The 21776-nt window shown below is 60.0% G+C and overlaps 1 protein-coding gene across 16 annotated transcripts; it reads left to right on the top strand.

The window, feature by feature from the left end:
* The first annotated feature begins 545 nt into the window (after positions 1-545).
* TNNT3 (troponin T3, fast skeletal type) lies at positions 546-14154 on the top strand. Of its 16 annotated transcripts, none has more exons than XM_047878059.1 (16): positions 546-562; positions 740-753; positions 1278-1295; positions 2353-2370; positions 2524-2538; positions 3523-3537; positions 3753-3767; positions 6175-6193; positions 8569-8614; positions 9913-10029; positions 10132-10209; positions 10354-10467; positions 10565-10674; positions 10794-10884; positions 12575-12615; positions 14028-14154. In XM_047878059.1, the coding sequence occupies exons 1-16, from the start codon at positions 546-548 to the stop codon at positions 14080-14082; spliced, it is 783 nt and encodes a 260-aa protein (XP_047734015.1). In that variant the 3' UTR covers positions 14083-14154. The 16 variants fall into 16 exon arrangements, with proteins under 16 accessions (XP_047734015.1, XP_047734014.1, XP_047734013.1 ...); XM_047878058.1 differs by having other exon boundaries at positions 2353-2379; positions 2527-2538; positions 3526-3537; XM_047878057.1 differs by lacking the exon at positions 3523-3537.
* The last annotated feature ends 7622 nt before the right edge of the window (positions 14155-21776 follow it).

Here is a 21776-nt window from a genome sequence, read left to right as displayed (position 1 = left end):
GGGAAGGGAGCTTGGAGCTCACACCAGGAGAGGCTGTCACAGGGATGGCGGGGGCCGGGCACACACACTGGGGGAGCTGGGCTCTGTAATCTAGGGGCTCCTGGGGAGCCCCCCGACCTTGGCCCAAAGGCACAGCCCATCACGAAGCGGGTTTTGAGTCCGCGTCAGCAGGGTTTCCCTGCTGTCCAAAGCAGCCTAGACGCCCCTCCTCGGGGAGTGCTCTACAGAGGATGTCGGCCCTGGGTGGGGGTGGACGCCACGACCTTCCAGCATCCCGTCCAACTCTGCGATTCCAAGCTCCAGGCTGGAGCCGGGGCAGGAAGGGGGGCAGGGTGGGAGCAGAGTCCGGCGAGGAGGGCTGTGGGGGCCTGGGGAGGAGGCCCGCCCAAGACCAGACACTTGGCCTCCACCCTGTCCTTGGACGTCCCCTCACACCCCCAGCCCTAAGAGCCCAGCGTGCGCCCACGCCAGCACTCCTAGACCAAGGCCTTCCTGACTCTCGTCTTGGTTCCCCCCCCCCCCCCCACAGAAACAACCCTCCCACCATGTCGGACGAGGAAGTGTGAGTACCAGTCTGAGTAGCTGCCCGCCCCGTGTGGGCCCCTGGACCTGAGCTGTGTTCAGAGGCCAGAGGACCTGCTGGTGTTTGTTACAAGCCACTGAGCGAAAGCCCACCTCACCCGTTCTCTCTCTCTCTCCCCCCACCCCTTCTCTCTTTCTTACCCTCTACCCCCAACAGTGAGCAGGTGGAGGGTAAGTGTCAAACGGTCTCCTCTCTGCGTCCACCCCAGACAGAAAGCTCACACTTAAGGCAGGCCCGTCCAACTGTTGACAACGTGGCTGTCCTTGGGGACCCCTGGCGGGGAACCCCAAGAAGCATCACGGTCCGCGGCGGGTGCTAGACCGACCCCCCTCTGAACATGGGCTCCCCACTCCCGCCCCTGCGGCTGGGACCCCCTCTTTCTCCAAGGTCATGTCCCCGAGATGTGGTCACATGAAAACCCTGCCCCGTATGCCCAACCTGTCCCGCTGGCTTTCCGGCACGGCGTCCGGGAGGGGGTCCCGGGCCCTGGCCGCCCCTTCAAGCTCACCCAGCAGGACCTGGGTGCCCCAGCACCAGACCCCCCAGCCCTGCAGGCTTTTCTCCCCTGGAGCTGGCAGCCTCCTCGGGGCCCAGGGACCCCCGGTCCCCATCCTCAGGGTTCCGGGGCTGGGGCAGCTGGCTCCGGGCCCCCCGCCCCCTGCTGACACAGCCCCTGTGTTCTACCCCATTGCAGAGCAGTACGAGGAAGAAGGTAACTCTGGGAGCCCCGCACGCCCCCCAACCCCGACCCAGCGGCCCCGCCGCCCCTTAGCTCAGAACTTCTGCTTTCGGCTCGGCCTCATCCGCACTGGACTTCGGCTCCCGGAGCCTGTCCGTCGGTTAACTGTGTGTCTCATCATTAACTACTCTCCGACGTCCCTGCTGACCTCCCGTCTCTTAATCCACTAATAGAAAATCCTTCGTTCCTGCACATCCCCGTGGTGCTGCAGGGACTGAGCTGACACATGCCGGTTAAGACTCACCCTCACCGACATCAAGGGCCGGGTGGTGTGGACCCTGCTTGTCCCTCTCTCTGTCTCCGTCTCTGTCTCTCGCTCTCTCTGTCTGACTCTTTCTCTCTGTCTGTCTCTGTCTCTCCCTCTCTCTGCCTCTGTCTCTCTCTCTGTCTCTGTGTCCCTGTCTCTCTCAGCATCCCCGCCTTGGGGCATAAGCTTCGGGCCGATCTGGAGCCCCCTCCCTCGCTTGGGCTGGCGTCTGGGGGAGAGGCCCGCGGTGGTGCCTGGGCGGGTGCGGAACAAAGGGGTGCCGCGGCACCCGGGAACCGTGCGGGAGGCATCCCCGCACCCTCACCAGGCTGGGCCGTGAGGCGCTCTGGGTGCTATGTTCTATGTTTTGAACATGTTTTGAAAACACTTCGCTACCCTAACAACGTAAGCAAAACGTTTCTTTTTGTGCCAAAAAGGTGGAAAGACTCCTCTCTGAGTGGGACGCGTGGTCCTGGGGAACTGCCCCTTCCCCAGCGGAGGCCCCCCGCCCCCATTTCCGCCAAAACCCTCCCACACAGACACCCCCGTGTCGGGGCAGGCGGGTGGCCGTGGTCCCACGACCCCAAGGAGGCAGCAAAGGGCCCGAGGGTGCTCATGGGACAGAGGCAGAGTCCAGGCCCGGGCCTCCTGGGCTCACCACCTCCAGCCTGGAGCACCCACCGCCCCTTGTCCCCGAGGGCCCCCTCCCGCCACTGCGCATGCTCCCCCTTAATGACTGTCCTTGTTCCCTCTCTCCCTCCTGTCCCGCGGCTCCCACCTCAGAAGAGGCCCAGGAGGAAGGTAAGTGGGGTCCAGGAGCCCGGCCCCCACGACACCCTCAGCCCTTCTGCCCCCCCGCGTGTCCCCACCCCCTAAGGACGTGCCGTGTGCTCTTGGCCTAACCTCTCCTCTCTCCTCCCGCCGCCCGCACGCCCGGCGCCCCTCCGCCCGCAGAAGTCCATAAAGAAGGTACGAAGACACAGGACTTCTGGTCCCCATGTGGGGCCCGGGTCTGGCTGGAGCCCACGCAGGGCGGGGGAGAGGGCGGGGAGGCAGCGAGGTGCCAGCCAGCAAAGGACTCCCACATGTGGCCCTAACATCACCCACTAACCTTGGCCAACGCTTAACCAGAGAGGGGGGTCCCCAGGGCCATGCACCCTGTGAGAGGCAGGGCTGCGGATGGGCCTCAGGCCCCGGCACAGGGAGACCGGGTCAGTGGAGGCCTGGCCTCACCGTCCCTGGAAATATCCCTCCCCTGAGGGTGGGTAACCGAGAGCCCACGGCCGAATGTGACCCCTTGACCGGGTCGGGGCCCAAGCCAGAGGGCGGGTGAGTGCAGGATGATGGAGGAACAGCCCATCATCCCCCAGCAGGGACACTGTCACTCCCTGGCCACCCCTCCGCCATGCCCCATGGGCCCCTCTTCAGGATCCAGGTGCACAGCAGCAGGGTAGGGGACCCTGTGCCCCGATGGGCGGGCTGAGCAGCCGAGCGTGTCCCTCGGAGGCTAGACAACGGGGCGGTGGGTGCCCTGCTCTGGGGCCGGCGGGAGGGGTACCCCTGGGCTATAGGCCCTGCCCTCAGGACTCACGCTGCTACCTTACCAGGCCGCAGCCAGAGGCTGCCAGCCCCCGTCAGCCCTTCCCGGGGGGCAGAGGACAGGCGGAGACCCCAGGGTCCCCCACAACCAGGGGTCTGCCGCTCCACCCTGAGCCCTGCTCCCGGCAGATCAGCGAGGCAGGGACAGGATCGGGGAGGTGGGGGGCGGCAGTGCCCATGAACGCTGACGGTGCCTCGCTGGCTTCCCGCACGCTCCCCGCCCCTTGGCCTCGGCCGCTGACCCCCCGCCCCCCGAGTGGCGACCGGTGTTTCCATTAACCTGGGATCCTTCCTCCTTTGACCTCTGACCCACGCGTGGTGTTGCCTCTTGCTCCGTGGCCCTCCCTAACCTAGAAGTTCATGAACCAGGTATGTGCCATGACTTCAGTCCCGTGTGGGTGCCTGTGCACACGCGTGACCACGTGCGGGTGTGGCCAGGCGCCCAGGGGCCAAGTAACCTACTCACAGTGTGGTTCTGCTGGGCCCCGCCACCCCTCACCCCTGTCCCCCTCAGCCTCTGCCGAGGCTCACAGCTGATTTTCTCTCTCCCCCACCCCCACGGTGCCATTCTGCTGCTCCCGCAGAGGAAGTCCAAGAAGGTATGCCCTGCCCCTGCCCCCCCATCCCACCCTCCCCCACTTGCGGCCCGACTCCCGCCTCCTTCCCATGGGCTGAGGACAAGGTGGGAAAGGTTAGGTCCTGGGTGCTGGCTCCGGTAAGACTGACTGGTGGCCTGCAGGCTTCCTCCTGGCCCCCTGGCGGACAGCATTCCGGGGTTGTGGGGATGAGGCCCTTCCCGGGCCCCCGGCAGGCAGGTGGGGGTGGCCAGCCGGAGCCTGAGGGCAGAGCCCACGGCAGGGCGCTGGCCCCCAGAAGAGGATGCCGAGGTCCACTAGGACCCTCTGGACCCGACAGGTTCTGGTGGAGAAGAGCAGAGGGGGAGAGACAGGACAGCGCCTCGCCCTGCCCCAGAGAGCACATCAGAGAGGGGGCGTCAGGAGGGGTGAGGTCGAGGGGAGGGTGGGCGGCCACATGGGGTGAAGCGGAAAGTCAGGCTGGGGCCCCAGGCAGGATGGCGGTGACCTAGAACAGCCGGGGGCCTCGCGTGCAATCAGGTCCCACATCCCACCCAGCACCTGGGTCGGGGCCAGACACACCCTTGGCGGGAGAAGGCCCCCGGGGCGGGGGGGGGCCGTGCCGGGGTGGAGGCCAGGGAGATGTGGGTTCGAGTCAGGGGCCCGAGCTGTCTGCAGTCCCTCCCCTTGGCGGGGCTGCGGGGGCCTCCTGGCTGGGCCTGAACCCTGAGCACAACCCTGCGTGCGTCTTCCCTTCTCCGGCCTCAGAGAGGCTGCCCGGGGTGGGGGGCGGTGAGGGGTGCTGACCCCGGGCTTGGTGGGCAGATGCTGGGCTGCCCAGGTACAGGGGTCTGGGGAGCAGTCCTGCAGGGGCTAAAGGTCACCAGGTCACCCCGGGACCCACCTTGAGACGGAGAGTCAAACAGGCAAGTGGGAGCTGGGTGGGGGTGGGGGGGCTCCACCTGGGGGAGCTTTGCAGCACAGCCCCCCCTAGCTCTGGGGGGCAGCCCCGGGACCTCTCCAGCTGGGCCCCCAGAGAAGGCAGACAGCTTTCCTTTTGCCCCTTGGTCAGTTTCCTGCTCCCAAAGCACCCCCTCCTCCCACCCAGTTTCCCCCACGCTCTCAGCCCCCCACCGGGGTGCTGGTTGTGGGTGTGTGGCAGGCTCCTAAGTACCCCGGGTGAGCCCAAGCCGAGGGGGACACGTGGGGGTACGCCAAGTGCACGTGCAGCCAGACCCCCTACCCCCACCCCTGGTCGGCCAAGGGCACAGGCAGGGGAGCAGGTGGTCAAAGCCGAGGTCTCAGCCCGGCCTCCCTGGGTCGTGTAGGCTGAAGGCAGTACGGTGGACCCTTCATCTCTCTGAAGGGCCCAGAGCGGACAGCGAGGCACAAGGGTCAGGCAACTGTTAGACATCTGCAGACCCCAGGCTGTGTCCCCGCCAGCCAGGACCTCCCCAAGGCCGGAGGCGGGGGACGGGGTGGCCAAAGGAAGCAGCCCCCGCGGGAGGGCAGCCAGGCCCAGGCAGGCAGGTTGGGGAGGGGGGTAGCGTGGGGACTGGAGATCTCAGCGTGGATGGCCCCACAGCAGGCCCCCCGAAGCACCCACCCTCGGCTGCAAGGCTCCCAAGTTAGGGAGGGTCTCAGCTTTCCCAGATGGGCTCTGCCGGCCCCGGTGGGCAGACTCAGAGAAGCCAGGGGCTCAGCCTGCCGGGGACGTCCGCTCACCACCAGGCCTCCCCATCACGGCCGCCCTCAGCTCCTGCGCCGGGTCCCCAGACAGCCAGGGCACTGGTGGGGTCCGGGTGCTGTCCCTGGCTGGCGTCGGCCCCCACGGCCCCCGTACCCTCGGCCCCCGCCTCCCCAGAGGAGCAGAGGGAGGGTGAGGGAGGCAAGGGCCCCTGGCCGGACCCTTAGAGAGGACACACTGGGCCTGTACCCCTCTCCTTCGCCTGCCTGTCTGTCTTCCTCCCGACGGCCAGGCCGGCTGCTCGCATGGCGTCCACCGTGGGGCACGGCTGCCCGAGCCTCGCACACGCTGTCCAGTTCCTATTTCTGCCCGGCACAGAGGTGGGGTGGCCAGAGGGGACCGGGCGCCTGGACAGGGGGTGCCTCCTCTCTTCCTCCTCGATCCCCCGAGGACGCCGTGCCCCTGGAGTCCGTTCCCTCCTTCCTCCCTCATTCCCCCTCCTGTGCCACATCCTGGTCCACACGCCCGAGCTCTCCTCCTGGGACCCCACAGGGACTTTCTCTTGCTGCTGGGGGGCAGGCATATGGGTGGTAGGCTCGGCTGGAGGGGGAGAGGCAGGCGGGCGTCCAGGCAGGAGCCCCCAGCCCCCAGCCGGGTGGCCCCAAGGGGCCTGTGGGCAGGAGCAGGCCACCGGGCTCATCCGGTCTCTCTCCCCTCTCCCCATGCCGGCGCCGCGGTGTCCAGAGGAGAAACCGAGACCCAGGTGAGTGTGGGGCCCGGGCAGGGCTGGACACCAGGGTGGGCCGGAGGCAGGGGGCACCTGGGAAACCGGGGTCCCGTGGAAGACAACGCCTTTGGGCTCTGTGGGGGACGAAACCCCAAACCCCTTCGAGAAGGTGGCTGCTTCTTTGCTCCCTGGTTGGGTGTTTAAAGCTCTAGCCATCTGGTGAAGCTCCTTGATGAAAATGGGGTGATTTGGTGCCTTCCCCCCAGGCGGGGAGCAGAGACGATCGCTGGGGGTACGGTGGGGCGTCCCCACCCAATTGTCCAGTGTGGGCAAGGAGGGCTTTCTGTAAGAGGAGGCTGGGGGGCCAAGGGAGGACGGGGAACAGGGGGTCGGGGGAGACAGGGCAGAGAGAGGGAGGCACAGCGGAGCTCCCCTCTTGCTCCCCGGCCCCCACTGCGCGCGGCCTGCGGTGGGGTTCTCCCGGCCCTAGACGCGAGGCACCCTTGAGAGGGGCTGGAGGGAGGGTCTTGCCCCGTGGCCCCTTCAGAAGAAAACCGTGAGTGGACCCACCGCCCCCACTGGGGCCTCTGGGGAGCCGTCGTCCTGGTCTGGATGGTCTTTCCCTCTTTGACCTGCTTGTGAGTATTTCAGGGATTTGTTTCTTTAACCCAAGTCTTCACCAGCACGTGCCCGGGGTTCGCGCCCACCTGGGGAGCGCTCCGGGGTCCGGGGGGCTGCGGCGCGCTCCGGGTACAGCCAGCATATTTCCACCCACTGCACTTTATTTTTCTGCTATTTTAAATAAAGCTGCCGGGTCACAAGATATTTTCTAGCTTTAAAAAAATGTTTGTGTTTTCATTATGAAAATAAAACACCTCATTAAAGAAAATTTGGAAAATACGTAAAAGTCCAATGAAGAAAGAAAATCATCTATAACTCTCCCCGCCCGCCAGCCAGACTGCGGGAAAAGGCAGAAAAGAATAAAAGCCTTACTTCTTCCTACTCTTTCCATGCGTAGGGCTCGGAAAAAAAGATTTAAACTCTGAGCCGTTTTTCAAACATCGTACTGTCTATACAAACTTCAATTCTGCTTTTTTAAATTTTAGCACTATTCATAAGTATTTTTCCATGTTTTTACATAGCCTTCTTAAATATTTTGAATGGCCACATAATATTCCATCAATTGGACAAACCATAATTTCTGGAACCGTTCGCCTTCTGCGGGACATTAAGGCTTCCCCCAATATTTTACTATCATAAATAATGCTGGGTGGAAAGCGTTTTCTGTCTTTCGGGTTATTTCCCTAGGCCACATTCCCAGAACTAGAATTACTGGGTCAAAGAGTATGAACGTCTTTCAGGCTTTTGACGTCCGTTGCCAAATTGCTTTCCACGGGGGCCGTGCCAGCGCGGGCTCCGACGTGGACGTGAGCGGGTCTGTGCCCCACGCTGCTGCGCCCGGGGACACTGATGGATGAGGAGGGCCTCTCGGGGCCGCTTCTGCTCCCATGCCTCCGATTACTCCAGGAGAGCCTCTCCCGCGCACTGCCTCACTGGCCGTCTTTCTTACCGAGACCTGGCATCGTGCACCCTCTGCCCATTTATCTAACGGCAAAGGCGTCTGCACGTTTTCTCAGCCATCGGTTTGCACAAGGATATAAGTCTTCTCTGTACTCGCTGCAAATATTTTTCTAGTCTGGGTTGGGCTGCCCCCACCCTTCCAATTTTTGCTTTTTTTTTTTTCACATACATAAGTTTTTCATTTGCATGGAGTCGTCTGGCCATCTTTCCCTTAGCGGGACCTTCTGGTGCTGCCGAGCTTAGAAAACCCTCTCCTGTTCCAGCATTTGGGTCCATATTCAGACCCACTTTCTTCTGTGGCTTGTTTTAAACAACTGTTGTTGTTGTCGTAACTCTTTGCTCCATCTGGAAAGCACTGGGGGCAGGGCCCGGGATCCGGGGGCCTCGTTTCTTCCTCAAACTGCTTTCTGTCCAGCCCCCTTTCTTTGGGTCCCCAGGAAGACAGTTTAAAGAGGGGCCGGAGACACATAAAGGGTCAGGATGGCCGTTCCCGACCACAGAGGCCAACGCCCCTCAGGGGTCTGCAGTGGCCAGCCTGTGTCTGGTCTGGCCTGCCTGCACTTCTTTGTTTGAGAAAGAAGGAGAGAGTGCCCTTCCTGGACAGACGGGGGTGAAACAGCCCTTTCGATGTCCAGATGTTGGCAAAACAGAGGGACGCAAAGAGGCTGAACTCTTCTCAAAGGGGTCAGGCTGCTCTGGGGACAGTGGGTTACACGCCTGACCAGGACACACACACTTGTCCTCAGCTGTCACCCAGGGGGAAGGGTGGGAGGGCCAGACCCCTGGTAGGTCTCTACCTACCCCTGCTCACAAGCCTCTCTCTTCTTCAGACTCACTGCTCCTAAGATCCCGGAAGGGGAGAAAGTAGACTTCGATGTAAGTTTATGGGACCCGGATCAACATGGCCTCCATTCTCAGACCCCCCAGCTTTCAGCCTACAGACAAGGCCTGGGAAGGTCATCTGCTCTCAAGCAGCCAGAGCCAGAACCTCCTGGTTCCAGGAAACTCTGCCTTAATTTATTTCTGGACCAAAGGAAACTCCCACAGTGTCAAGCATCTCTCTTCCCTCCTCTCCCATCCACCCACCCATCCATCCACCCATCTGTCCATCCATCTGTCCACCATCCATCTACCCATCCATCCATCCATTCACTCATCCATCCACCCATCCATCCAACCATCTGTCCAGCATCCGTCTACCCATCCATCCAACTATATATTCACCCATCATCCATCCATTCACTCATCCATCCACCCATCCATCCAACCATCTGTCCAGCATCCGTCTACCCATCCATCCAACTATATATTCACCCATCATCCATCCATTCACTCATCCATCCACCCATCCAACCACCCATCTGTCCATCCATCTGTCCACCATCCATCCACCCATCCATCCAACCATCTGTCCATCATCCGTCTACCCATCCATCCAACTATATGTTCACCCATCATCCATCCATTCACTCATCCATCCACCCATCCCTCCAACCATACATTCACCCATCATTCATCCATTCACTCATCCATCCACCCATCCCTCCAACCATCTGTCCAGCATCCGTCTACCCATCCATCCAACTATATATTCACCCATCATCCATCCATTCACTCATCCATCCACCCATCCATCCAACCATCTGTCCAGCATCCGTCTACCCATCCATCCAACTATATATTCACCCATCATCCATCCATTCACTCATCCATCCACCCATCCAACCACCCATCTGTCCACCATCCATCTACCCATCCAACCATCCATCCACCCATCCATCCTTTCACCCACCCATCCATCTGTCTATTCAATAAACTACCTCACTCACCAGTTTCCTCTCTGTCTGGCCCATGTGGAACATCTCTGAGGATGATACCGGGGCCAAGTCAGAGCCAGTCCATCCCAGGAGTGCTGATGACCTCAGGGCTTTGCGGGGCCCCGATTTACCCACAGGGAGGGCAGAATTCCTACCCTGGGGCTAAGGGATCAGGTCGCCTTTGGGCCTCAGGAGGGCAATGGCCATGGGAACACGGTGAGGGCAAAATGTCCCTGGCCACCCTCGTGCTGGTCAGAGGAGGCAGGGCGCCCCTGCCGGAGCACGGGAAGGGGCCGCCTGCCTCGCGGGGGGGTCAGGCGGGAGGAGCTGGAGACGAGGGGCCTCTTCCACCCACAGGACATCCAGAAGAAGCGCCAGAACAAGGACCTCATGGAGCTGCAGGCTCTCATCGACAGCCACTTTGAGGCTCGGAAGAAGGAGGAGGAGGAGCTGATCGCTCTCAAGGAGAGAATCGTGAGTCGGGGCCCTTCTGGGGGGAGGCGGGGGCGGGCGGTCGCCCCGGGGAGGGGGCGCTGGGGCTGGCGAGGCGAGGTTGACCCGCTCCTCCCGCCACAGGAGAAGCGCCGTGCGGAGCGAGCCGAGCAGCAGAGGATCCGGGCCGAGAAGGAGCGGGAGCGCCAGAACCGGCTGGCGGTGAGCCGGGGGCCCCTTCCCCGCCCCAGACCCCGCGCCCGCCGGTGACCGGGGCCCCCGGCCAGGCTTCCCCTGTCCTGCGCGGCTGCTCCAGGCGGGTCCTCGAAGCCCGGCACTGAGGCCTCGGGAACGGGGTCTCTGCAGGAAGAGAAAGCCCGGAGGGAGGAGGAGGATGCCAAGAGGAGAGCGGAGGACGACCTGAAGAAGAAGAAGGCCCTGTCCTCCATGGGCGCCAACTACAGCAGCTACCTGGCCAAGGTGAGCGCGGGCCCTCGGAGCCGCGGCACGGACCGGCCTCCTGTCGGGGTGCGGCGTGCCCCTCCTGAGGCCGGGCCCCTCTGCCATGTCCCCTCAGGCCGACCAGAAGAGAGGCAAGAAGCAGACGGCCCGGGAGATGAAGAAGAAGGTTCTGGCAGAGAGGCGCAAGCCGCTCAACATCGACCATCTCAGCGAAGATAAGCTGAGGTGGGGCCGGGAGGGGGCGGGGCGCTGGCTCTCCCTGGGGACCCGAGGGGGACAGCGGGTGGCCTGCGTCCCGCCTTCTGGCGCTTACCGGCCCCGCCGCGCCTTTGCCGCCTTCCCAGGGACAAGGCCAAGGAACTCTGGGACACCCTGTACCAACTGGAGATCGACAAGTTTGAGTTTGGCGAGAAGCTGAAGCGCCAGAAATATGACGTGAGTGCGGACACCTTGGCCCTCGGGTCCCGGGGCGGCCACCTCCCTGCACCCCCACAGCCTCGGCGCCCAGGACGCCCAGGAGGGCCGTCCTCACGGGGCCTGGCCGCAGGCACCCTCTGGGGCCGCCTCCATGTCCCAAGCGGTCGGCCTCGCTCTGAGGGCCACGAGAGGAGCGGAGGGCAGAGGGGCCTCGGGGTCCAGGCTCCGAATCGCCCAGAGCCGGTGGACAGCTCGCCCCAGTATAGCACAATTTCCTCTAGCACCAGGGTGGCCTCCTTGGATCCCCTGGGGAGGCCCAGACTCAGGTCCCCAAGCTGTCGCCTCCTCGGGTCAGTGCAGGCAGGAGGGCACGCACCCCCCTCCAGCAGCTGGGAAAGGGGTCTGGGACTGAGTCCCCGGCAGGGTGGCTGCCTAGAGCCGCCCGGGCGGGGTTCACAACTCGGAACAGCGGCCCTGTGCAGATTCTGTCTCCCTGGCGCCCCTCCAGCCGTGGGGAGGGGGCGCCGTCCTGGTGGCTGGGAGCTAACCTGCCCTGTGCACACGCGACCCCGCCAGCTTCACCATCAGGGGCATGGTCCCCGCCGTCCGCTGTCCTCCAGGGTCCCTGGCGGGAGACGGCGCACACCCCAGGGGCATCTCCCGCGGCTGTCGGCACAGGCCGCCAGGAAAGCGGGCGTCCGGTGACTGGGAATGCGGCTCCTTCTCGGGAGCCGCGCCGTAGGGCAATTCGCCTGGTCCGTCTCAGTTTCCTCACCTCTCCTAGAAGGAGGAGGGGCACCGGGGCCGCCCGCGGAGCACACGTGTCCCTTCCACGCCCAGGGTCGGGGACACCGCCGTCCTCTCCTGACGTTCCTCCGGGAGGCCCGGCGTGAAGGATGGGGCTTCACCCGCACACGGCCCCCCTCGGGGTCCAGGGAGTCGAGTCGGGCACCCAGTGCCTCCCGACACACCTGTGAGCGACCCGCAGGGGGTCCCCAGGGGCCGGAAGAGCCACGAGGGCCCCCGCCTGGGCTAGCCCAGCACGCGGCAGGGCCCCGAAGCCTCAGCCACCCACCCAGCCCGCTAACCATCTCGGTCTTTCTAGATCATGAACATGCGGGCCAGAGTGGAGATGCTGGCCAAGTTGTAAGTAGCCAGGGTCCACCCTGGACCGGGCTCGTGGTGTGCGCTGCACGGTGAGCCTCTCGCATGGCAAGCCTGGTTCGTGGAGGATGGCAGCGGAGGGCACGGGGACGGAGGCCGGCCTCCCGACCCCACCTCCTCCCCACCACCTGCAGCCCGCGGCTTCCGAGGTCGCCCTGCCGCCCTTTGCCGGCAGGCGGGGAAGGGCCTTGCCCGCCCCAGCCAAGCCTCTCCGGGCGGTCAGGAGGAGGGAGCAAGAGGGCCGGCTCTGACCGACCGGAGTCGGGGACTCCGCGAGGCTCGCCTCCCTCCCCACGCCCCCGCCCCGCATCCTGCCACAGGCCCGCAGGTAAGTGGCCGGCTCCAGAGCGGCTGCGTGTGTCTCAGCCCAGGTCTCCAGCTCAGGCCGCCCAAAGTAAGTCAGAGGCACGAGCCCCGGGGCCGAGGGCCGCTGCCTTCCGAGCAGAGGAGCCAGGGCGCAGTAAGGCAGCAAGGCCTCAGGTGAAGAGGGCCACCGGCCCGGCCCTGCTCGAACTGCCAGGTAAGCCACCCGTATTCTTCACAGATCACCAACCTCAGGAGCCGCATCGATCAGGCCCAGAAGCAGTGAGTAACCCCCCTGCCCGTCGCTCTGTGCCGGGCACACGGTGCCAGGGGGCTGGCCGGCTGCCGCCCCCCTGACCGGGGCCCGGCGCTTTCAGCCGGTCCCGGGGGCCGCCGCCCTCGACGTTAACAACACTAACTGGTGGGCCACTGGCGCCCGCGTGTCTGGAACCCGCGCCCCCGGACCTGCAGCCTCCTCTGGCCCCTCCTCACCCCAGAGCCCCGGGAGGAGGCCGCCTGGGGATTTGGGCCGTCCTGGGCCGCCACCCCGACTCCCCAGCCAAGCGTTGCTCCAGATGCGACCTGCTTGGCTGCGGGCCTCCCTGGCCCCCGTTTCTTCAGACGGTGAGCCCTCCGTCTGCAAAATCACCCGAGGTCCGTGGGACCCACGACCACAGATGCCAGGGAAGGCCTGGAGGAGCCCGCCGCCCCCAGGGTGGGCGCTCCAGTGCCCCCTGTGCTGGGGTTTTGCCTCCCAGTCTGATCACTGAGCCCGTTCACACCCCCACGGAGTGCAGTGTCCCCAGGACCGCTTGCCGTTGGGTTTCTCTCCCTCCTCCACCGTCCCCTGACTCCTTGCTGCTCCCAGGGCTGGGCTCCTCTGCCCCAGGGGACTGGCCAAGGGGACACCCTCCTCCCTGGGCTCTGTCATGGGGGTTGTGGCAAGCCTCGTGAGAGCCCTTCCGTGTGTGCCTGTGTGTGTGTGTGCATGTGAGTGAGGGTTCTCAGGCTGGCCCCTGCAGGACGTGGGCCACGGGCATGCCACCAGCACCAGGGTCTCCCCTGAAGCCACAGCCAGAAGTTGTCCCCGGAGCGTCAGCTTCTGGGACCTTGACCCAGCACCCAGCTCCCTGCTGGCTGCCTGATGTGCAAAGTCAGTCAGACACAGCAGGCTCCTGAGGACGGCCATCCGGCAGGGCGCTGACCTTCCAGGCCCCGAGTCCACGAGGCCTGGCCTGTTGGCCCGGGGTCAGGGAACAAGGGACTGTCCTCAGCCTGTCCCGCCTCAGGAAGGCTGTGATCTGGGACGCACGGCACAGGCTCTTTCCAGGCCAAAGTAGCTGGGACAGTGAGAGCCATCTGTCCAGACAGCTTCCCTGGCAGGCTCCGGTCTGCCTGAGGGTGGCCCCCCGGAGCCCGAGCCCCTGGCAGAGGTTGGGGGGGGGGTGCCCTGGGCTTGCTGTTCCCTCCACTAACCACACTAACCGTCCTGGCACAAGGCGCCCAGGCCCAGCCGGGCCAAGTGCAGGTGAGTCACCACTGCTTGAAATGTGTGCCCGGGGCTTGGGTGGGTGGGCTGAGCTGTCGGGGCCGGGGGGCTGCCGGGGGCGGGGGGGGGGGCGCTGAGGAGGATCCAGGCCAGGGCCCCAACCCCCCCCCCCAGCCGCTCAAGTCCAGCTTGCTTCCGTTTGCAGTAGCAAGAAGGCCGGAGCCCAGCCCAAGGGCAAGGTCGGCGGGCGCTGGAAGTGAAGCAGCCAGGGAAGCTTCCGGAGGCAGAGACCCTCGGCCCGTGCAGCCCACGCAGCAGCGCCCGGCCCCCAGACCCACCCCCGGGCAGCCCCCACGTCTCTGTCCTCGCTGCCCCCACCTCCTGGGGCCTGTGAATAAAGCTAGCAGGCTCCCCTCCACCAAGTGTGTGCTGACTCCTGGACGGGGGGGGGGGGGGGGGGGGCCTGGGGGGCCTGGAGGAGGGGGCCGGGGGGGTGGCTTGGGAAGACAGGAGCGTGGGGGTGGTCACCCCGCGGGCCGGGGGCCCGCAAGACACTGGGCGCTCACCTTCGGGGTCGGCCCGGGAGACGACCGGGCCCTGGGCCCAGGTCTGGGGCGCCCCACCCCGGCTCTGCCGGCGGCTTCCACATCTGTCCCCCACCCTGCGGCCCACGTGCCCCTCGGTTCCCCGCCTCAGCTGGGGTCTTTGCCCCCCGCCCCCGCCGTGAGCGGTACCCCGCCGCCTGGGTCGGCTCTGAAGCCAGGTTGGGGTGGGAGAGCTTGGCTTTGGGAGGGTGTGGGAGGAGGGGGGCCGGAGCACACTGGGAGAGCTCACAGGCGTCCCCCGGAAACGTGGGGGGCAGACGCAGGGTCCAGAACAAGGGGGTGCACTCAGCCTGAGGGGCCTCTCGCCCGCGGAGGAAAGGAGCAGGAAAACACATTTCAGCGAGGGCAGACACAGCACACACAGACCCTTCTTTCTATATTATCAGACGGCACAGTGCACAACTGTGTAATAAATTTGAAAATCCTGACCAAACAGAATTATGGAAAATATAAATCACGAAAATTGGACGGAGACGTAGAGCCTCGCACAGCGAAGCATTCACGGAGGCGGCTTCAGAGCCCGGAGCCGCCCCCCGGGAGGGCTGCGCGGAGCCGAAGAACCCGAGAAGCGTGCCTTCCAGAGAGCCGCGGGGCGGCGGGACCCCGGGGCAAGGTCGAACCCCCAGGCGGCACGTGCCCGCCCCAGACACAGGGCCGCACCCCAGACGGACTCCCCGTGGCGCGTGTGGGCGCCCCCCCCCACCCCGCACACGCTCACAGATACACAGGCACACGCGGGCCCCCCCACCCCCGCGCCCCAGCCCCGCCGGCACACCCATGGGGAGCAGGTGAGATACACCAAGCGTGGGCCCTGAGCCGTACTGCAGAAACTCCAAGGTGAAGGCCTTCGCGGCACAGACGGCGGGATCCGCCCAGCCCACGCCGCCGTCCCACCGCACGGCTTTCTTCCGAGAGGCGACAGCTGCCTGGGGAGACGGTCAGCCCGGGGCCAGGAGGGTCGGCTCACCCCAAGTTGTGCAGACACGGGCTGCCGGGAGCTGACCAGAATGCGGGCAACCACAGGCAACACAGACAGGTCCGGGATCTGAGCGGGAGGTTTGAAAGCACATCCCAAGTCACCCACGGGTCAGGAGGATCAGAGTAGCGGGGGACAGACTTGAACCAGACAGTCAGGCGTGGAAGATGGGCGTTGGCAGAAGCCTGTTCCTCCACCGGGGCACCGGGGGGGGGGGGGGGGGGGGGGGGGCTCAGCCGGTTAAGCCTGAGGTTAAACCTCTTGGTTTCCGCTCAGGGCATGATCTCACGGTTCTTGAGTTCAAGCCCCACGTGGGGCTCTGCACCGACAGCTCGGAGCCCGCTTGGGATTCTCCCTCTCTCCCTTCTCTCTGCTTCTCCCCTCCTCTCTCTCTCTCACTCTCTCCCAAAATAAATAAACTTGAAAATCTAAAAAAAAAAAAAGAAAAAGAAGAAGGTTGTTTCTCTAAACCAGAGTACACGTGAAGCAATTTAGAAGCTGCCTGGGACCAGCACTTGGAGCCAGCAGTCAGCCCCCTGTGGCCAAGTGGACCCAGGCAGGGAACTTATTAACGTGTGTTTAGTAATGTCAACACATCTGGGGCCGAGCCTGGAGGCCGGGCTCTGCCGAGCAGCGGGCCGCGCTGCGAAAGCAGGGGAGAGACCCCCCCCCAAAACGCTCGTGTTAAACATCTAATTCAAGAAATCAGAAGATGGGGCGCCTCGGTGGCTCAGTCGGTTGAGCACCTGACTTCGGCTCAGGTCACGATCTCAGGGTCTGTGGGTTCGAGCCCCGCGTCGGGCTCTGTGCTGGCAGCTCAGGGCCTGGACCTGCTTCGGATTCTGGGTCTCCCTCTCTCTCTGACCCTCCCCCGGTCACGCTCTGTCTCTCTCTCAAAAATAAATAAACATTTAAAAAATTAAAAAAAAAAAGAAATAAAGAAATCAGAAGAGTCAAAGATTGGTTTTGCAGAACTGGTGAAGTGATCCTACCTGAATCACCAAAAATACTAAGAACTTTTTTAAACGACGTCACGACCGAGGGGGTCTCCTCTGATGTGAAGGTAGTTTTATATTGGCAAGCAAGCCGTCCGGGGGACTCTTGAGACAGTCACCGAGCGGAGGCTTGGGGGAGACTTGGGGGAAACAGAACACAGTCAGTGAAGGCGATTCTCAGCCAATTAAGAGTCGAAGATGATTTCCTTGGAGCGAGGAAAGCATCTTCCAAACGCCTACAGCAAACATCGCCCTCAACGAGGAAATGTTTCAAGACTCAGGCAGGAATGCCACCTGCCTCCTCACAGTCCGGGTGTCTCAGCCAGAGCTTCGGGGCAAGAAAAATAAACTGCCAGAAAAGGGGGTCAAGAGGCCAAGAAAAATTGTATCTTGTCCTACCTACTTGTGCCTTAAAAAATTGCCACTATTTGGGGCACCCGACTGGCTCGGTCAATGGAATGTGTGACTCTTGATCGGGTTGTGAGTTCGAACCCCACGTTGGGTATAGAGAGTCCTTAAAAAGAAAATCTTAAAAAAAAGTTCCCACCATTCACAACCAAATAGTTGTCTACCAAAAAAAAAAAAAAAAAAAAAAAAACCCAAGAAAATAAAATCTGCAACTCTAAATCAGAACGAAGAGTTCTGTATAGGTGTGCGCGAGCATAAGATAGAAAGATCGAGAGTTAGGCGACAGTGTTTAAAAATCCCATTTACAACAGAAATGTAGAAACATACAATAATAAGTACAAATCTAGGAAAACATGTGCAAGGCAAGCAGACAGATGATAAAATCGCATTAGTGGAAAGTATCTAAACAGCATGAATACCTACAGGCTATTATATGTTCCCTAAGACGAGGAGTAATGTATCAAAACTATTTGCTCTCTCTAAATTAATCCACGAATTCAGGGCAACTCAACCATGTGCCCGCAGGGATTCATGTAAATTCATGCTGAGTCTAACTGTGTGCAGAAGGAAAGGGGACTGTGGACAGACCAGACCACATGAGGGGCAGCGCCGGCTCCCAGACGGACACAGACACGGACAGGGATGTGAACTTGGGAACAGACACAGAGAAGGACGCGGTCACGGTCACAAGCACAGACACAGGCACAGACACGGAGGACAGGCACATGGGCGGGGCCATGGGCGCGCCTGGTGTCGGGGGCGTGGGGGGCCCGGGACGGACCGACACCAGCACCACGAATAGTAAAACAGTGCGCCCGCCTCTTCACACCGACCACCGAAAATCAGCCCCCCTGCCAAGTGAAGACCTAAATCTGAGAAGGAAAACATTCCAAGTTTCAGGAAGCAGCTATAGGAGAGCATAGCTCCCACTAAGGGAATTTCTTGAACCAGGCGTAAAACCTTCTTCGCACCATGAAACGGGAGTTCAGTGAAGTCCAGAGGTGTAAAGAAAGTCTTTTTTTTTTTTTTTTTAATTTTTTTTTTCAACATTTTATTTTATTTTGGGGACAGAGAGAGACAGAGCATGAACCGGGGAGGGGCAGAGAGAGAGGGAGACACAGGATCGGAAGCAGGCTCCAGGCTCCGAGCCATCAGCCCAGAGCCTGACGCGGGGCTCGAACTCACGGACCGCGAGATCGTGACCTGGCTGAAGTCGGACGCTTAACCGACTGCGCCACCCAGGCGCCCCGTAAAGAAAGTCTTAAGAAGGTGAACCTCTCCAGGTTAGGAAGCAGAGCGCAGGTGAGCCAGCTCTCAAGGCCTTGGTGGGTTCAGGGGCTCTGGACACAGGCAGGGCCACGGAGCCAGGGTGGGGTCCGGCAGGCAGAGGGGCCCGGCTTCCCGGGAGGACTCGGGCCTCTGTCCTGCTCCCTTCGCCCCGCCCTCCCGAGCTCCAGGGACAGGCAGAAGGTCACCATGAAAGCTCATTTTGGTGACGTGGGCTCCAGACAAGGGACTCCGCGTGGGTCCTGCTGTCTCTTCTCACATTTGCACCAAATGACGCCATCAGCCCAGGGGAGCCGCCAGCCACGTCTTGGGAGCACATCCCCGATGAAGGCCAGTGTTCAATATACAGAAGGAGCTTCGGGGCGCGTTAGGAGATGCAGCAGCCTTGACTACATGCCACATCCAAACCCAAAGTGACAGAGAACGTTTGTGACACTTGTATCAACGGGGCAGTAGTGGAGATGTGGTCATGGAGGAGAAGGTCCTTGCTCCGAGACTTGTCTGGGAGTGTCCTTCAAGGCTCGGGAAGGGAGAGAGGTAGGGACTAGATGTAGCAAAATCGAGTCTGCAGATGGAAAGGTCTAGCACAGTGGTGCACACCTGTGCTCAGGTGCAGGCACGGAGACGACCGGGCGCTGTGCTAGGGAGCAGATACCGGGACTCCTGGTCGACTCCAGGAAGCCTGCCAGTTCTGGTTCCTCTCCCCGCACAGATTACTGTTGGCAATTGCAGAACGCTGGAACCTTCATCCAGGGGACAGCAGACAGGTAAACTGTGGGAGATTCACAAATGGACTGTGCAGTTAAAACACAGGACCTGCAGTTAAATGCAACCACTGGCAAATCGTGAAAACACAACATTGGGGGCGATGAGTCAGTTGCAAAAGGAAAAAATTACTTACATAACATTTATAAAAATATGAAAACAAGGGCTGCCTGGGTGGCTCGGTCCATTAAGCGTCCGACTCTTGATTTCGGCTCAGGTCATGATCTCATGGTTTGGGAGTTCGAGCCCCGCGTTGGGCTCTGTGCTGTCTCTCTCTCTCTCTCTCTCTCTCTCAATGGAGAAGCTTTAAAAAATATGAAAACAAATTATATATGCCTAGATGTGAGGAACACACATCTCAGATGAACAGTTCCCCTCCAGGGGATTTTATTGTGAAGGGGCGACCCAGAACACCAAGACAGGGTTCATCATGTTTTATTTCTTAAGCCAAATGGTGGGTGCATAGATGCAGGTCCTTCCTATTTTTATTTCTACCTCCTGGTGTATCTGAAATAGTTCCTAATTGTTAAACATCGGGGGGAGGGCACTTGCCAAAAATCAATCCTTATTTCTGAGAACAAAACAAAGGCTCAAGAAACTATAGAAAACTATAAATAAGCACTTCCTTTATCTACACTCGGTGGTGGAACACGAAGTGTTTCAGTCCAAGACAGGAACCAAACGAGAACGCCTGCTTTTACCATTACTCTTCGGCCCTGGACTGGAAACTGAAGACAATGAGAAAGATGTTAAACGGAAATAAGATGTATAACTTCTGGAAAGGAGGAAACCAACTACCACATTCCTAGGAGCCCCGAGAGAGTCAGCGGAAGAACCTTCAGGATAAATGAGAGAACTCAGGAAAGTGGCCAGATGCAAAATACATATTTGAAATCAACATTTTTTATTATTTTCTAGCAACGACCAGAGAGAAGATAAAGTGGAATAAAAATATTATTCTCAAACAAAACAAAACAAGACAAAGAGCGTAAAATACTTAGGAATAACTCTCTTAGGAATGTTCAAGGGTCTGTAGGAAGAGGACAAAGTTTAATGAGAAACATAAAAATGAACTTTGAAAAAAGAGAGGGTGAGAGAGAGAGAGAGAGAGAGAGAAAACATAACTTGTTCTTGAGTGGGAAGTTTACCAAAAAAAATCAGCTCTTACCAAATTAATGTATAGGTTTGCCAGATCTTCAACCAAAATTCAAATAGGATTTATTTGGGGAAGAGGGTGAGCCAGGGGTGGGGAGGTGGTTGGCAAGATGAATCTCAGATTCATAGAGAAGGAAAAATATGCAGGGATAGCTAAGATGTTTGAAAATTAAGAGCAGATTTCCAAAGTGAAGGTATTATAGCTGATATGTGTTGAGTACTCCCTGCAGACCCCGGGTCCAGCAAAGTTCCTCTTAGTTTCCTCATGCAATGTTCGCAGTAGACCAAAGAGGCAAATATTCCCATCATTTGTGTTTTCCAGAAGAGCAAACTGACGCTCAGAATGGGTGACGCCAGCTCCTGAGGTTACATAGCCCCTAAACAGTGGACTTAACCGTAGACCATGGATTACGACTTCACACCCTCTGCTCTCTAAGGTTGTAAAATTTCGCCCAATTCTACGGTACTTATCAGCACCCTATCACATATACATGAGCATCTGGAAGCCTCTCAGTCAATGAAAGGGAGGTGGTGAGATGTTTAATAAAAGAGGTTGGGAAAATCAGACGTGCATGTGGAGAAGAAAAGGCAATGAGATTTTCACTGCATGCCAAATACCAAAATATGTGCCGGGAGAATTAGAGAGTTCAGCATGAAAAAAAAAATTGTTAAAACTAAACCTAGAGAGAAATGTAGGTACGTGTCTGTCTGCTTTCATGCTGGGGAGAAATTTCTAAGCTCACAAGCAGTGGAAGCATCAGGGAAGAAAGGTAAAGCTCAGTGGATTTCATTACTTGAAAATTTTGTGTTTCTATATCAAAGATGTTCATCAAAAGGCAGACTTCTTTTCCAGCCAAGACAGAGCAAGAGGGGTCAGATTTATCCTCCTGCCTCAAACAACCTAAAACAGTGGGGGCGGGGGGGGGGGAGGAACCGAACAGAAATACACAAAACAATGGTTTTCAAGAGAGTGGGCATCAGGCAGTGAACACCTGAGGTCCCAGGGAGATGGGAAACAGTCAGGTTGAGTCCCACAATTTCCTAGTTTGCTTTTTTTGAGAGAGTTTCCAGGCCTCAGGGAAGGAAGGGGGACCTGCGGAGAGGTCTCTGAGTGGACAATATAGAGCTGAGGGTCTGGGGAGACTGAGGCATAGGACTGAGGACCACAAAGGAGAGAGTGCCCAGGAATAGAACCCTGGAGGCCTGCAGAGAGGCCCCTCCAGCATTCACACTGGACAGAAACTGTCCAAGGCTGGGAAGAGAGCCACTGGAAAGGATTGGAGAGACCAGTGCCTGATGTTCACACAAGGCCGGGAAGAGGGTCTGCTCCCAGCAACCAGACTAGAAAAGTGGATAATTCACGGGGCATTGGGTATCAGAAATGTCTTGCCTCGGTAGCGGGAATAATTAACCCTGGATAAATAATGGAGCATTGCTCCAAACCTGCCTTGCAAATCAGAAAAAGACTGGAAAGGATCAAAATGTGTCCAGATAACTTAACTACACCTCAAAACAAAGCTCTGGAATATATATAGAAATATAAAAATATCCCGCACCCACTGAAAGGAAATTCATAATATCTGGCATCTCATAAAAAATGATCAGACAGGCAAAGAAATAGGAGAATGTGACCCATAAGGAGGAGAAAAACCAATCAAAACCAACTGTGATAAGTTAACACTGTAAACAAAAAACCAGCCAAGGTTGGGCCACAGCTAAAATGCCAACAGAGGAGATAAAAGGGAATAAATAAGACTCTTGAG

This window comes from Prionailurus viverrinus, chromosome D1, assembly GCF_022837055.1.
Source record: "Prionailurus viverrinus isolate Anna chromosome D1, UM_Priviv_1.0, whole genome shotgun sequence".
NCBI lineage: Eukaryota > Metazoa > Chordata > Mammalia > Carnivora > Felidae > Prionailurus > Prionailurus viverrinus.
The sequence above is the reverse complement of the archived record's forward strand: the minus strand, read 5'-3'. Positions and strand labels throughout refer to the sequence as shown.